Source organism: Embiotoca jacksoni, unplaced genomic scaffold, assembly GCF_022577435.1.
Source record: "Embiotoca jacksoni isolate LCO1_2020_lvr unplaced genomic scaffold, fEmbJac1.0.p SCAF_18, whole genome shotgun sequence".
NCBI lineage: Eukaryota > Metazoa > Chordata > Actinopteri > Embiotocidae > Embiotoca > Embiotoca jacksoni.
In genome coordinates, this window is record NW_027185318.1 from 7,913,516 (window position 1) to 7,930,900 (window position 17,385).

At 42.0% G+C, this 17,385-nt stretch overlaps 1 protein-coding gene across 2 annotated transcripts in view; it reads left to right on the forward strand.

Moving 5' to 3' along the window:
* dph6 (diphthamine biosynthesis 6) overlaps positions 1-17,385 on the forward strand; it is a 55,928-nt gene that overhangs the window by 34,022 nt on the left and 4,521 nt on the right. For both annotated transcript variants that reach the window (XM_069152497.1, XM_069152498.1), the window contains 2 exons: positions 10,135-10,383; positions 15,527-15,914. In XM_069152497.1, coding sequence (XP_069008598.1) covers positions 10,135-10,383; positions 15,527-15,914 — 637 coding nt within the window. The remainder of the gene's footprint in view (positions 1-10,134; positions 10,384-15,526; positions 15,915-17,385) is intronic.

Here is a 17,385-nt window from a genome sequence, read left to right on the forward strand (position 1 = left end):
ATCTCACCTCTCTCCTGTCATACTTTATGGATTTTTTCATAAACATGGCCCATACTTCATAAATGTCTACATTTTCTAGTCTATTAACATTACTTCAAAAGTGCTTGATAAAAGAGGAGGGCATGTGTGAAATAATGCACCAATAATACGAAACGCTGGAGGCTAGAACAGTAGGGGCGGCTCTCCGGCGTGCACGCTCAGACAATGCAAGGGATGTTATCAACTTTAATAAAAGAACAAATGATCGCTTCCCAACTAAGGAGGAGGAGGGAGGGGTGGGGCCAGGAGGGGAACAGTTGTCGAGTAATTGAGTCGATGAAAAATGAGGTCTTGAAGGCTCAGCGGTTTGAGACTGAAGGCTACTCAAAGCTGCGGTGTTCTTTAGCACGTGTTGTTACTTGCTCCGAGTTGCAGCAGAGGATGTTAACACAGATTTGTTTTTTTCTTTTCATTTCACTGAAGGCACTAGCAGAGCAGGCTGGTTGTTTCCTTTTTCTGAATGCCTGAATTGTGTGGAATGAGGCGAGCCTTTTGTCTGGAGTCAGAAAAGGTTTTGACTGACAGTAAAGCTTCACCTCAGAGCCTCTGTCCCCCGAGCGCGCATTGATTCACTTCCTGTCTGCGTGCTTCACCTGACTCCGTCTCTGTAGGCTTTACTCATCCTATCCAAACACCAGGGTCAACTGTCTTCACTTGAATCGGACACACACGAAACACACTGATCAAACCCAGTAAGACCTTTCCGCAGTGGCATGTCGGCTGTATGCCCCGAGGCCAAGTCTTACAAGGACACACACACACACAGACATGCACACATACACCTGTGTGCTCTCTGTGATCGGCTCTGGCTGTGTGACAAGCTAAACTGATTTGGCCATTAAAAGGAGTCACAGGTGACTCACTGTAATGCACTCACGGCTGACGTTCGTGGCATTCAAACCAATACGCAGTCAGATGCAAATAGATAAAGATGTATGCAAAGACAAGCAAAATAGGCAATTCAGTGTGCACATATTAACTCAAACGATCAGTACCTTAATATTGGTTGACAAATGCTGTTAAATATTTGCTCGTACTCCCACAACATGTATGTACACTGTCTTGTATGCAGGAATGAAATCAGGACTTCCTTCCCCCTCCACTAACACGTCCCCACATCCCGATCTATCTGCTCTGACACATGGCCGTAGCTTCGTCTCAGGACAGTGCTGCGGCTACTGGACGGGGGGGATGGGATCGGGTGCCTCTTCATGTGTGCACATGTATGAGAGGTCAAATCAGACCACCTTTTTAATCTGATGAGGGGGCAGTTTTATGGGAAGGAGATAGACGGCAGCGAGGGTAATTATGTTCCCTCCAGCCCTATTCTCCCAGGTCCCCCTCCCTCCCTTTTTCTCCCCTGCTGCGACCACGTGGAGGCTGACCTGCCATGGCAGTAGTCATTTTCAGAAGGCAGCGCACTCTTTGCCACATTATCCTGTGTTGTTGTTGCTGCTGCTGCTGCTGCAGCACCACGTGGGCGCAGGCTGGTATCAGCTTGTACCAGGCGAGGACAGGGGAAGGACTGGATCTGTCAGAGTGCATCGACTCTCAGGCGGTCGCGTTCGCCGGCGCTGCGCCTCTGCCTCGGCCCCTGCCACACTCCCACTCATTAATGGGCCCGGCCCTGACAACTGATCCTAATTGCCTTTGAACAGCTCTTCATGTATTATTGGTGCCTGACTGCCTTGGTTCATGTCAACAAGCCAAGGGAAGCAGGGACAGGATAGCCACAGCGATCATCCCTCTTCCTCTTCCATGCACAAAGGATACAGACAAACATGTGGAGGTACACATATAACTATTTAAACAGTGTGTGTGTGTGTGTGTGTGTGTGTGTGTGTTGAACAAACAGGTACATATGTAGCACCGAGGTGATCTTTGCAGGACCTGAGATCCCTCAATAAACTGGAGGGGAGGTCTCTGGTGGTTTTGGTGAATGGAAACCTTTGCAGATTTACAAATAGCTGTACTACACCTTTTATGACAAATAATTCTTATTTTGGCATCTATATGAAGGGAATGTACCAGAATATTTAATGGTATGTAGATTAATATAATCGATTATGGTGCACGACTATGATTTCATTTGATAAATGGTAGACTCGGCTTTTTAATTTGAGCGAACCGCAGGCTACATGGGTATGTGTGTGTGTGTATGTGTGTGTGTGTGTGCGTGTGTGTGCGTGTGTGTCTCTGTCTGTTTATGTGAGTGGATCCTTGTTTGTTTCTCACTTTGTCACAGCTGATGAGCAGTGGAGGGGTGAACGGTTCAGAGACATCAAGAAGGCATCTGAAAAGCGTCATGCAAAGATCCCACCACCGCAGACATCTGCCAAGACACTCGCACTATTACAATTGCAATCACAAACACTCAGTCAAAACACATCAATTATTTGTAGTCCCATGTGTGAATTATTACCCCATATCCAACTATTTACTTCCCATTTCACCCCTCTATTTGAATACAGAAAGAGGAGAGGTGGGATGGCTCGACTTTTTATTTGTGGAATGAAATAACTGAATAGCAAATGCATAGATAAAAAGCATAGCGGCGTGTCCTGTCCACTCCCATCACTGTCTGAGAGGGGAGAGACGTATGACCATCCCATTACTATGGTAACTAGCCACTATATTCAGAACTGCCCGGGTGTGTTTCTTCCCCCTGTAGTGACGAGAGGGCATAGCTGACAGGGCCTACACACACACACACACACTCTCACTCACACACACACAATAGACACAAACATACAGATAGGGAGAGTCTGGAAGAGGTTTCTTGTGAAATCTACACGTGTGGCAAATATAGAGTGAACAATACAGGGAGCAACACCCACACATGCTGCTGTGGTGACATACAGACACTAATAGGGAACGGCATTAGGAAATGTAACCCCCTTACCTTGTCAACATTTTACTCTTACACAGAATCTCTTATCCAAAACAATAGATACAGATACAGTAAAGTAATTAAACTAGGTTTGAACAAAATTGTGTCCGATTTTATAAAATGTTTTGCTAGCATATCATAAATGTAGAAAAGAAAGCTTGATGGGTGTTACCAACCAGCACTGTAACCGACCCAGGCTGAGAGTTATTAATGACTCCGTGCAGAAGGTTCGCCTACATACACCTCTGTACAGCACTTCGCTGCAGTTGGGGCATCTAAGGAAGCTACTATTATAATGTAGATTATATATTTAATTATTTCTCCTGTGTTTCTGCGATTCCACAAGTTGCACACATTAAAAGTGGCAGGTTAGAATTGATTATTACATCCACATGAAACAGTGTGGTAGCATTGGCACTCTGTTTTTATCTATTTAAGTATATATATTTTTTTTTTAGCAGTACCGCAGATAAGAGGTTCATTTAGTTCTTCTTCTCACTTCATTCTAAATTTCCCATGGAACAGTAACTTTCCATTCATTTGTTCAAACGCTATCAAAGCAGGCTTTGCTGAGGTAAAAACTGCTGCTGATGAATGATACACAGCCTCCTGTTTTTTCCCCCTTTGGTCATGTCAGCATGTTCACTTTTAATATATATTTATTATTGATACTATAGATTTATTATGTAAGGGGATGTCAGGCCCTGCAAGTATAGGTATTATAGGTAATATAATGAAGTTGAGATGTTCAGGGAAAAAGTCCATTCAATATAATCTAGACTACACAATATTTTCTACTTGTCAAAATGTATTAAGTTGAATTTGATGCACTCACATAAAAAAATATTTGCTATATTTTTTACCAGGGACATTTTAAGTACATTGTGTTTTATGAGTTGTCTCTAGGAGGAATATTATCATGCTCTTTAGTGCATATTTTTTAGGAAAAAATATATATCTATATATATATATATTTATTAATTCCAGGATCCATTTAAGCAAATATTTCTAAACTGTCTAATCTTTACCTTTTTGATTTTTAGTTTTTACTGTTTATTGTTTTTACTGACATTTTTCAGTATTTATTCATAAAATAAACATAGAAAAACACTTTTGCAAACACTATTGCAATGGAATGTCCAAATACTTAGTTGTACGATTTTAATCTTATTTTCCCTGACTTTCCTTCATCCATTGCTATATTTCACTGGAGGAATTTGTGGCTTATTTATGTGAATATTTTGACTTTGCCAAAAAACTAAAAACAAAGAAGGTAATCCAAGGAGACTGTCCAGCTACCCTGTCCATGGTTTGAGCGGACTTTATACTGTTTATACTGTATGTACAACAGTCCAGCTGCCTTTTTTAATGCAGCCATACTGCCATCTGTTGAGATGAAGCGGGACTACATTTCATTTACGTCCCTCTGTGTGTTCTGCGCTGTCTCTCTGTGTCATTCTGTCGTGTATTATTTTGTTTTGTTTGTCTGCTATTCATCTTTTATTCGTGAATACTGAACTACATGTTGTGTCCATTGCAAGCAAAATAGTGTCAACAGGGCTTTGGAGACTGTGTGGGATGTGTCTGGATGTGGACACAGTAGATGTTTCTTTCTGGACCAGCAGCTTCATGTTGCTGGGGCACAGGATGATTTGTTATGAACATTCACACTGTCTCATTGAGAATAGACATTTTCTGCATATACACACACACACACACACACACACACACACAGAGACTCACTCACAAACTTACTTAACCTGGGCACAAATGAATCACGTCAAAAAAAAACAAAAAAAAAAGCTGAGGCACGACCATTAAAGTAAAACCGTCAGTCGTGGTGAAGTTAAGTTGCTGTTCTATTACCAGCCAGACTAAGAAATGTAGCGTCACAAAGAGGTCAAATATGAAAAGACAGAAGAGATGAGGTGGTCACAGCTGGAAAAGGAGAAATAACGGGGGATGAGGGTTGCAGTTTCAGCATCATTCAATCAGACAACATGCCCCTCAGCCGAAACAGCGAGACCCTCCCCGATTCTCTCGAATTAGGGAGATTAGCGGGAAAGCGCATAATGCAGGATGATGGAATTTGTCATAATTTGCATTGTCCTGGAAAGATTCGGCTTGATAGAGCGATGCATGGAGGGTCTTGTCATGTCCCACGGGCAGGTCATAGAGGAAGCTTGGCAGAAATGATTTTTGCGATATGTGCATCAGTCGTAAAAGCCTCACAACCAATTTGTCAAAAAATGTGAGGTCGGGACAGTTGAAGGCAGCAGGGCATTTTGCCTAACGCAATGAAAAAGCATGCCCCTCCATCACTCTGCATTCACAGCCCAGCTCTTGTGTGGCACAGTACTCCCCAGCAGCAGACAATTTTTTTTTTTATTTTATTTTATTTTTTTTATCAGTTTTGGGTATTTGTTTGGTTTTGTTTGAACCCATTTCTTTATTTTAACATCATTAAAGAAACAGTAGATTTACACCCGAAAACACAAAACCATTTAAAACTGCTTTTATTTTATTGATTTTTTTTTTTCTTTTTTTATGATGGTGGAAATATTCCTTTATTTGTTTATTCATGCCTGTTGACACTCAGATGTCTCTCCCTGAGCATCCAGCAGTCAGACTTCCTCCGACCTTGGTCATTGTACTGAGTGGCAGCTCCTGACCAGCATAAAGTTGAGCAGAGCTGACACGGCAGTGCTACTCTTCCACACGGTTCAATCTCTGTGCAGTGGGCACGTCGAGGGCAGACATAACAGGCATAAAAGAAAAACACACATAAGCTTATAGAAGGTGGGGGTTGGGCAAAGGCCACTGTCCCTCAGACTGACCACACGTTGCCTCAATAATGGCTCTTTATAGTTGTGTAATGTTGAGTATTTTTCCAAATTTGTCAGCGTAATAACCACTTGTTTTGAACATATGTTTATGGTTTGTTTTCTGAATAAATGTGCAGTTTTAGACCTGAGAGCATGCATTCAGAAAGGCCTAATACTTGTCTTTCTTTGTGCACTTCATACTGCTATTTATGTCGCTGTTTAAGTAACACTGATGTTGTGTGACAGTTGAGCATACAGGGGTTAGGCTCAAACTGGAGCACAAACAGGAAGAAAAAAATTTAGATAGAGGAAAAAAAAAAAGGGGGATGGAATAAAAAAAAAAAGGGAAATATCTTTTTCCTTCTTTCCCATGAAGTCTTAAATGAGAAGACTAACATGCTGAAAGATTCTGTAGAAGGGAGAGATGTTGTGGTTCTCCTGAAAGGTTTGTATTTGTAGAAATGAGGTGTCAGAAGAGGCAGGATTTCCTCAGGGCGCGGCACAACATGAGCCCATTTCTTATCATTTCCCACTCCCAGACGTGATCTGCTTTGAATTCACTAATGCTGAAAGAACCCCACAGACTTGAAGCCAGTTCAAGATGAAATCACAGCACACATCCCTGACAAACTGCCATCCACCACACAAGGATTAAACGGTCGTTGCATATCAAATCCAAGCCAAAAAAAGCAGGAATAATATATGCACTTAAATACATTCAACAAAACTTCAACCTCAGTTTTTTGATCCCCACATTTTGAACTATTTTCAGCTATTTGCCAACCCTAAAATATTCAAAATAGAGGAAAATTACTCTAGAGAAAATAGTTAAAACAGAAATTTTGAAACTGGTCAAATATAGTAAGAATGTTCCATAAGGGATTAAAAGTAAACCAAAGAGTTTGTCATTTAAAGTAAATTACAGCTTTGTCAAATTGAGTTTTAGATTGCACATTCTATGTAAGTACAACGTCCTGGGATTGAATCTGGTGACACATCCTTTAACATTTTATCTTTCCAAAATCATCTTTTTACCCGCAATGGAAATACTTGGCCTGGGGCTTATATACTTACCCGAACTCTATGGTTAGGCTGTAAACAACACTTAAAAGATGTTGGACCATCTCAGTGAATGAACATATCACAAATATTAATTACATTTTGCATTAATCGCCCACATTGTAATCGATACTGCGCTGCCATTACCCCTTTAGCCTGGCCACATGTGTCCTTGCATAAGGGAAAAGTTACACCATATTAATTTAACCTATTTTACACATTTTGTATTATCATTTTCCTGGTTAAATTATGCATGAGGTCTCAATGGGGAGAAATGTGACCATTAGCATATCTGATAGGAGTTTTCCACCTCTCTCTGTCCTTGGAACCAGGCAGAAAAACCTGACTGTTCGTCAATACCAGGTCATTTTATCCAGGCCAGCCCAGTTCATCTATACCATTCCAAAGCTCCGCTAATGACACTTGGAGACGTCCTCAACACGATGGGGGCCCAGAGGGCTCCAACACCGATGTGAATATAGTCTAGCACTGTCTGGTCATCTCATGGAAGCCCTTTGACAAAAACTGCAATTAGAAACACCTCAGACACACCAGTCTGAAACGAGACACCGTTAAGGGTTGGCGCTTCCTGAGTACATTTACATATATGTTACTGTCTGCACCTCGCAGACTTGGAAAGAAGGAACGTCTTTGAGGCTGCTGACCTTTGGACATGTCATTGGGTTTATTAGAAAAATCATAGCGTTTTAACCATGGAATAAAGGTTGATAAAGTACAAAGAAAAAACACACAGACAGAGCTCAGTTGTTGAGTTCATTGGAAGTGTGTTTAGCTTAAAGACTGTTGTAAAATAGTTTTGAAGTCACTTTTTTTTTTAATTATTATTAATGGTGCTATTATTTATTTATTATTATTTGTATGACTTTGGATCAGCAAATTAATCCTAAATCATATATTAATCATCACTTTGAATTATGCCTGCAAATATCAAATATTATTAAGAAACAAGTGGAGAAAGAGGTGAAATAAACTAACTTGAACATATGACGTTGATTCACTGTGAACATCTGAAAGACAGCACATTCTCCCTTTTCTCTGAGGGCCATTTAGACTTCTAAGGCTAGAATTTGAAAAATACTTACCTTGTTATAGAAAGTTTAATGTCATATGCAATTGTTTGACCCTTATGAATATTAAAGGATCCCATCTCTGGTCTATTAAAAATGCATGTGGCATTGTGGTTGTTGATCACGTTTAGAACGCCCATGCAAATTGGACTGTCTTCCCTGTCAAGGCCTAAGATGAATAATGTAGTTGTGTTGTATATTCAGGGACACACCATTGACAGTCAATTAACAAGTTTGATTGGTGTGTGAACTCATTCTTTTGAACTGTTAATTTTATGTAAATAGTATTCGCTCTCCCTTCTCCACTGTCTCTCCCCCATCCAGGTTGAACACAGAAAGACATTCCCCCACCACCACAAAACCCCAGATCCCCAATTCCACCTCCCACTAAGAGTAACCAGAGTGGGATCCTTAATAATTGATCATCACACACCTGCTTGGTAGAAGCTATGGGAGTCTCCCTTTAACAGTCAAGGGGCCCCATGCTAGCCCCTTTTGATATTCAAATTGACAAATGCTGGCTGGGCTTTATGAATTGAGGATGGAGCGAGTTCTCTTCATGGGGACGAGCTTGTTAAAAGATTCTGGCCACCCGTCCAACCTGATGGAGCTCCCCTTTGTCGGAGTGGATATGATGGCATTTGATGGCTCATAAATGGAATGCCAATGACAATTTGTTGTTGATGTGTGGGAATCCGTCTTTTATGTTAGGCAGTCGCAGTAATGCAGGCTCTGGGCAGATCGTGCTAGCAGGTAAACGATCCGGTGATTGATCCAAATGTTTGAAAGCAGTGAGGGCCTCGTCTCGTCGCCCCACCCCCCACCCCCCCGCCCTCTCACTCACTCACACTCCTCTTATTCGTCTTCCCTCCTTCTCTTGTCTCCCGCTCTGTCCCAGTAAATTGGAGCAGCAGCGATGGAAGCGGAAGATTCATCAAAGTTGACAAGTGAACCCAGGAGCTGGGGATCATGGCAAACCCATTTGATTATGGAAATAGCCATGACTGCGTCTGCCCTCCAGCTAAACAGTTGTGTGGCTGGCATCTTGTTCTCCTAGTATCCCATAAAACACTTAAGAATGGGAAATGTCCTGTATTCGATTTTTACACCTTTAAATAAGATATGTCATGGCCTACCACCATCTGTGTGAGCTTTGGTGAGACTAGCTAATCCAGACAAGGAAAACAATATGTTAGAGAAGAAGTTTAGGTTCGGGGGTGCTGAGTCTTAAATAATACCTTTGGTTCATGCTAACCTTGGTAATCTCATTGTGAAACGCAACACCCCTCGCTGTGTCTTTGCTAATCAGTAAAAGACCTTGTCTTGGTCCGTGTATCAATTGATCCTCCCCGGAGATGTGCATGTGCTCCGGAGTCTCTGCAATTCTCAACACATCACCAGCATCTATTTGCATTGACCAGCAGTTAGTGTCCAGCGCTAATGCCATCCAAGCTCAAACACCGACGAGCTGCAGGGTCTCTAAAGACCTGACCTCCTTAATGCCACACCTCATCCCTACTCGTCGGTCTGCATTAAACAGATAGATTTTCCCCAGGTTTCATTATTCATGAAGCTTATTTCTAACAGAGGTATTTAGCAGAGAATTGAGCTTATTATCACATACTTAATTATGTATATAAATAACATTGGTGACACCGAGATGTATTGGCAGGCTTCTCACAGAATAGCTGCTTGTTTTAGAGCTGTGAAATGAGAACTGTTGGTGACAAGATGCTGAAAAATGGAGAGGTTGAACCTTTTTAATTAATGCGCTGCTAATCAAGCATATGCTTAAATTAATGTTAATTTGATTATAACACCTCATTGAATAGTGAACTTTTTTTTAATAAAACTTTGGAGTTTGATGACTTGTTTCAACGTTTCTGATTGAATAGCAGTGTCAAGTTCGTAGCTGTCTAATTAAGCATTAATATGTTTTGCTTTATAACTTAACACACGTTCCGGTGGAGCCAGGAGTTTTGCAATTTGTTGAAACTCAATAAGTAAATGAGCTACATTTGATGAAATGCTCTACATCAGTCATCACTTGCTAAATGTTACCTGCTGAAAATCAACTTGTTGACACTGTCATTGTGAGCATGTTAGCACGTTAACATCCGAACATTTGCATTTAGCTTCACTGAGTTGCATGTGTGTCTGTCAACTCTTCATCTTGTTTTTTACCATACCAAGAACAACCCTAATAGTTTTCCTCCTCTGCTTTCCTCTGTAGGTTGATGAGTTGGTGTTCTGTGCCGGTCAAATTGCCTTGGTCCCCTGTACCATGCAATTGGTAAAGGCTGGCGCCTACACGCAGGCCCACTTGTCCTTCAGCCACGTAAAGAAGGTTCTGGAAGCTGTGATCAGCGGCTTGACTCTGGCTCATGTTGTCCAGGCCCACTGCTACACCACGAGGCACCGAGACATCCCGATGATCAGGGCAGTCTGGGAGAGCATGCTGAGGGCCACAGAGGAAGAGAAGGTCAGCCGCTGTGTTTATGAAATATATGCCAGTGGTTAAGAAAAAAGATCAATGTCTTGACTGTTTTATTATAGATGCAGAGGAAATATTGATCATACTTTTACAATGTTACCCCCAAATACAATGAACACATCTTTAATGCATTAAAAGACAGCAAGATCCATGCATCAATGAATAAGTAAAAGAAGAGAAACTTGATATGATATCCAAGTTTTTCAGTGAGGCCTTTCAGAATTGTGTTTTATAGTTGTGAAATAAGGGAAGGTTCCTCGCCCCTCTCTACCCCCTTGAGACCCAAGCCGCTGCTACTGATATTTACCAGTGAGTGCACTCATGAAAAGTTGATGATGTGGGAAACGCTGGTGTCTTTGATAATGTGGAGCTTGGCACAGAAGCAGATGTCTTCCTCAGAGCCTCCCTAATCCTTTGCCCCCACACACCATTTTGGAGCTCGGTTCAACTCTCAGAGCAGCTTATCCCCCCTCCCCACCCCTCTTTCCTGCAACCTCCCTCCATCCTTCCCTCCATTCCACCGCCCCGGCTTACAACCCCTGCTCCACACATCTAATAGGGGCTCCAGTCTCCCTTGGCAGCCCTTCTCCTCCCACAGTAATCTGTCTAGCCATGGGAATAGGGCCTCGGGGAGAGGGGCTGGAGCCCACCTCCAACATGTGGCCCGGTGTGATGGGGGAAAGTGTTAAGGACTGCATAGAGAATATCAACTTTATGTCACTTCACAACATATTTTAAGGTACAGCAGTATGTAAAATACTTAATGTTTTTTAAAGTCAGCAGTAATATTTACAAAGATCCCAAATGTTACGTATTAATTTCTAAATTCCAAAACATACAGTATCCTGCAGTTTGCATATATAAGTCAAGAGCCGGTGTCGTTTAGTTAATTTATTTGACACATTTTGCCTCATTGTAACTCACAGAGGAATAGACATCGTAAAAGCCTTGACAGTGTAGTGCCAATTTAGCATACAGACCGAGTCCTTCCGATAACAGGGCTAATCAAGGGCAAAGCTTTGGGAGGTGACAAGACGAGCTTCGTGTCAGAGGTCACCAAAGATGGACAACATCGTCCATCTGCTGTGCTTCCAAGCAGCGTGTCGGAACAATGAAAAATATTCATTTTACTGACCCAGGGTTTCTATCAGGAGACCACGTTTTAGTTTCATCTGACTTCCAGATTAAGCAGCACTAATTGACAGCTCAGGGTGCCTCACCTGTAAACAGGTTTAAGAACAGGACTCTGGCTTTGACAGGTCGTCTTCCACTTTGACCTCTCTTCCGATGTAAGTGCAGATTTATGGAGCACAGCAGAGAAAATATACGGAGAGTCGATGTGGTGTAAGTTACTGCTTAACCCCAAACTTGTTGAAATGCTCTTTACCAGTGTTCAGATTACACAAAGCACCAGTGCCCATTTGAATTGACTGTAATTATGGTGTTTAACTCATACCATAGTTGGCCACACACCATAGAGCAACTCTCTCAGAGAACAGAAGTAACACTAAGAAATATGGCATAACATACAGTAAGTTTTAAGGTGATGGTGTCTTTAAACATGCAGACCATTCAAATTTACAAAACTGTGATAACTGTAAATTAGTAACTAATATACCTAATCTATAAAACCTTTTTCAAAACTAAGGTATCAAGTGTTTTACTGGGCGAGATAATAAGAAAAGGAAGAAGAGACAGAGAAGACAATGCTGTATGTAAATACGTGTATGTTGCTGCACAACAGTTTATTTTGTGTCATCTGATGTATTTATGTGAGTACATAAGACACAGACAGTGTTTGGCATTCAGATTTTCTAAACAGATTTATTGAACTCAATAAAAAAAAATCCTAGAATATTTCAAGAAATAAATGACACATTTATACCAAATACCTGATTTGATCAAACTCACTGACAATGTAGTAATTATATATGTCATATTAAACTGTTAAATGCATTTTATTGCTATACTATACTGTACTTTTATTTACAGTTCATTTGCTTTTGATCATTATAATGCATCCTGAAGATGTGGGCTTTTACAGAAACTCATGACCACTAACAATATCCAGACAACTGAATTTTTGATTATACAGCCTTACACATTTATATACAGATAGAAGAGATAGAGAGGGTATACTTTTCAGACACCAGACCTGTGAAACGCATGTTTACCATAGAAACACCAATGCCAAGTGTGACTGTGAAGCCACAGGGCCATGTTGTTGTTATGCGTTGATAATTTCTCTAATCAGGTGGATGAAGAAGCTTGCAGGGTTAATTGGGAGCACACTGGAGTCGCTACAAGTGTGAAATTGTATTTACGGTGCATTAAACCACAAAGAGCCCGTTGGTCTGTGTGCATGCGAGTGTGTGTGTGAGTGTGTGTGTGTGTGTGTGTGTGTGTGTGTGTGTGTGTGTGTGTGAAAGATTTGATGAACAGGAGGATTTTGATGTGATAAGTCAATAAATGTTAAACAGACCTCCCTGTGTGTCGGATTCTGAAAACAGCAGGTTTAAATCGTCTTTTACTCAGTTAGGCTACAATGCTATAAACACCATCGTTATTTTAGACAAAGGGGGGGGGATTTAAACATTTTATCGTTTTTTTTTAGATTTTGATAAGTGATGAATAGTTTTTAGTGCTGAATTTGCAGTGTAGAGACTTTTTTTTTTTTCCTGCTTACTTCAGACTTTTCAAGTAACTGGCCACTGCTGCGGTTTTGAAATGCCCTCATGTCCTTAAACTTTTCTTCACCCCACTGACATGGCCCTGTGTGTTTCATTTACGCGAACTGTCTGACGAGCTTCACAGTGCAATCTTGAGAAAAGAGAGCGAATGAGGGAATGAATAGGAAGGGATATTATAGCAGACTGACAGCACTACAGTAAGTGCTGAGACATAGAGCCACATGGCGAAGGCATCCTGCTGGGCAGGAAATGTAGGGGAACTGGCTAAGCAGCGCAGTCCCATCAGCTCCCCGCTGTTCCCCGCCTTTACACCACTTCCTTATTACCGTGTTTACCGTTCGGCTTTCACGCCTCTCGGCCCTCCAACCCGCCACACGCTCCAGGCGCATGGACGCGAGTCAGAGGGAGGAAAGTGGGGAGAAAGAAAACAAACATAAGGAGAAGCAGGTCACACCCCATCAGTGGAGAGAGCTGAGCGCAGCAGAATCAGACTATATGGGTTTACCTGCTGCCTACAGAGTGAGAGAGCACAGAGGGAATGGCTGCATGCCCTGGAACTGAAGTGGCATGAAGTAATGAGATGGATTGTGTTAAGTGGCTGGTGTGGAGCGGAACAGAGTCCTCCATACACACACACACACACACACACACACACACACACACACACACACACACACACACACAAACACTCTGTCACCTGCCAGCACCTCCAAACTTGCCACTCCAGCACTCAGCTCCACCATATATCAAACTTTGGATTTTATCGGATTAATTGAATTAATGATCTCCGCTCAGGTAGGAATGAAAGTGCCGGGGAAGCACACAGTAATAGAGCGGCGGCCACACATCATACACATAAATGCATGACGTGCACACAGTATTGCACCTTCAGCTCACACAGCTCCACAGAACTGCTGAACAAACTTCCTACCTAATGTAACATTGCGGTGGATACATTAATAAAGAAACAAAAAGGGGCTGATGTAACCTCGTCCGACAGCTCTGACAAAAACTCAGCAACTGTGCTGCGACAATAAAGTCCCGCCAGAGGCTGGAGCGCAGTGCTGCGGTCCCCTGGTCTCCTTGCAGACGGTCGGTTGGGTATAGTGCCTCGGCACCCAAGGCCTGCAGGGTGGCCTTTAAGCCTGGCTGAGCAAGACCTCCCTGCCCTGTCAAGCCTCTCCCCCAGTTCCCGTTCTCCGTTCCATGTTCAATCACAATTGACAAGTGTAGGAGCAGTTCCCTCTAGGAGAATACCTAGCATGTGCCAGAAGTGCTAATATAACATTTATCAAAGCATAGGACACGTATGTGTGCTGTCACTTTGTCTGACATGCTAAGAGGTCTTGTGCTGACATGGTCATTGTTCTGCTCCTTTGATTGTTATTGTTGATCACTACAAGCTAGCTTTTTTTTTTTTCAAAATCAGCAGAGTAAAGAAATCTTAACCCGTCACACAAACTCATTGAGGACACTTTATTTTATTTTTTTTATTCTTGAAGGTGAAAGGTTAGCTGTTGATACACAATTATGTGTTTGCTCAAGTTTAATCTGAAGGTAAGTGCTGCTCTACTGAATCTGGACTGGGTCATGACGGGTCCGTCTGTTGAAGGGACAAAGAAGCCGCCATTTGCTCTTGTCAATGATTTTTTTTTTTTTTTTTTTTTTTTTTTTTTTTTTGGTGAGTGAATATCAAAATAAAATGTAAGTAACCTGTTATTATTCTGCACTTACGAAGTGGGGTGTAAGTGGATGAAAATTGATCCAGCAAATTGAAAAGGGGGTTAAGTGTTTTTGCCCTATCGACTCCGACTGAAATGACGGTTATATAAAACACTCATTTCTCTCCCATTAGCAGATGAAGCCACAGCCAAGTATTATTAGAGGGCCACATTGTAGCACTGCTCCAAGACATTTTGTTAGTTGTAATGGCCCTCAGTCTAGAGGAGAAAAAAAATAAAGATATTTTGGCTCTTGGAGAGAAAATTGAGGCAGTTTTTTCCACTAAATGTGTGGTGAAGCTGCCATAACATGTTGTGAGTGATCTTCTTAGAAAGGTGAGAAGTCATCTTTGATTGGATCTGGCATGTTAGCAAATGCAGCTCAAAGTGAATGCATTTGTGAATTTTATTTATGGTGGGGTGGCTGCGAGCACTATGGATTCTTTTTGAATTGTTTGTACACTATCATTACCGAGTGTCACCTCACACCCCACATTAATTGATAGGCTGTCAGTCTGTCAAGTAAAAAGCCTGTCCTAGTGCCGTGTGGTAGCAGTTTTATGATGCGCTTTTCAATAATGTTCTCGGAGTAGTGTTTGTGTTCATAAACCGCAGCGTGCGTCTCAGCAAGAGGGCAATACATTTGATTGTAGTGTGCAGCGCAACACAGTATATAATTTGCCACCCAGTACATTTGAATACCATCTTTTTACATTGCAGGACTTATTGTGGGAATCTGAGATCAAACCCGCGCCGTTGCTGGTTGCCGTGGTACCTGCCTTACCCAAGGGTGCAGCTGTTGAGCTTCACGTCACTGCGGTCCAGGATGATCCCACCAATAGGACTTCCTGTCACATTACTACAAAGGTGGCGTGCGGGTCCATAGAGTGCCACACTGTAATGTCTGCCGACAGCCGCAGTGCTTCACTTTCACTTTCCTTGGCTGTGACTGCTGATGGCCCGGAGGCCACCGATGTAAAGCATGTAACAGAAGAAGTCGGTGCTACGTTCAAGACAGCCATGAAGAAGATGGATGGTGACCTGGTGCCACAGTGTGCTCGGGTGTTCTACAAGTGCAACCACTCAGTGGCCCAGCACATTGTTAAAGGTATGTCACTGTATCTCACTGAAGACACTACACACACATTTAAAATGATCTATTATTTACACTAATGAGGAGAATTTATCCTGAATAAACCGTTGCATTAAACGCAACACTTCTGAGAGACACTGCTCTCGCAAGTTGAGCTCCGCACGGCTGTATTAATGAAAACAAAGTGACAGCCTGTCTCTCTCTGCACTCTCTTTTCAAAGAAAGTTCGAGCTGACATTGGTTAAGTCAACATAAAGTATTCAAGGAAACAGTGTCTCCAGAGGATCTCCACTTCTTCCTGTGTTTAATTATTGTAAGTCATTTGTTGTGTCTGCACTGTGTACAGTAACCCGAGCAGCTGGCACGCTCTTTTGTCATCATTACACTTTTATACGCCACCGTTTCCGGCTCCTAGGATTCTAGGTTCTCGTCAAGGCGAATGTGGAGCGGTATTTGTTTTATCCTGAGAGATGTTCTCTCGGAGGGAAAAGGGCAATGAGCACATCGATCACACGGGCTCAGTTGTCAAGTCATCACTGAAGCAGTCAATTAACATTTTTGAATACGTGCCAAAGCAGCAATCTCACTGTCACTTTTAGCTTTGACATAACTCATCGTTGGGAGGATGAAGTATGGTTGCCAGTAATGAATGGGGAAAAAGGTTGATCTGTTTGGAATATGTCTTGATATGCACGTCAGACCGACAGTGCTATTTGTTTTGTTGTCTAATTATATAATTGTTGCTGAACACTGTTTCACGATATATGATGCTTGTCATTTGTTTCTTCTGTCATCTACAACAGAAGAGCAAGTGGCTTCAGGAAGGAAGAATATTATTAAAATGTCAAATCTATCTATACTTATCTATAATATATATACATATTTACATTACAATAGATATAGAAAAACTAATTTCTGAAGCTTTAACGTGTCAAATGCTTTCAAAATGTTAGTTATTTTAATAGAAACCATTAACTGTGTTACTGGGTCAATGGTTAACTGGAGCAGTTGCAGCCCAGACCTTTACCCTTGACATGTATGTTCCTTTGATTATTGACTGCACAGACTGCTTCCCTTAAACCATTTACTGACTCATCACTGACGTGGAATCTGTTACCTTACAATGCACGCACAGCAAGGCCCCCTGGAAGCTCACCCACGGGCATGTTTATGGGTCACAGCCGATGCTCATTGGGTGATGATCCAAAAAGTCAAAGGAGGAAAAGTAACACCTCTGGCGCTAGCAGTCACAGCCTTTGCAACCGCCGCTGTCAGCGAGCAGACAGACAGACAACACCGGGGCAAAATGTGACTGCACACCCCCTCCGTCGTTGACTTGCGTTGGGATTCACAGTTGATAGACATGACATATGGTTCAAATGAAACCTTTAAACATCTTGTCGCAACTTGTTACTTACGATGGAGAGGTTTTCGCAAAGATCGGCCCCCACAACTAAACAAAAACTTTGAACTTTTAAGGAGGCAC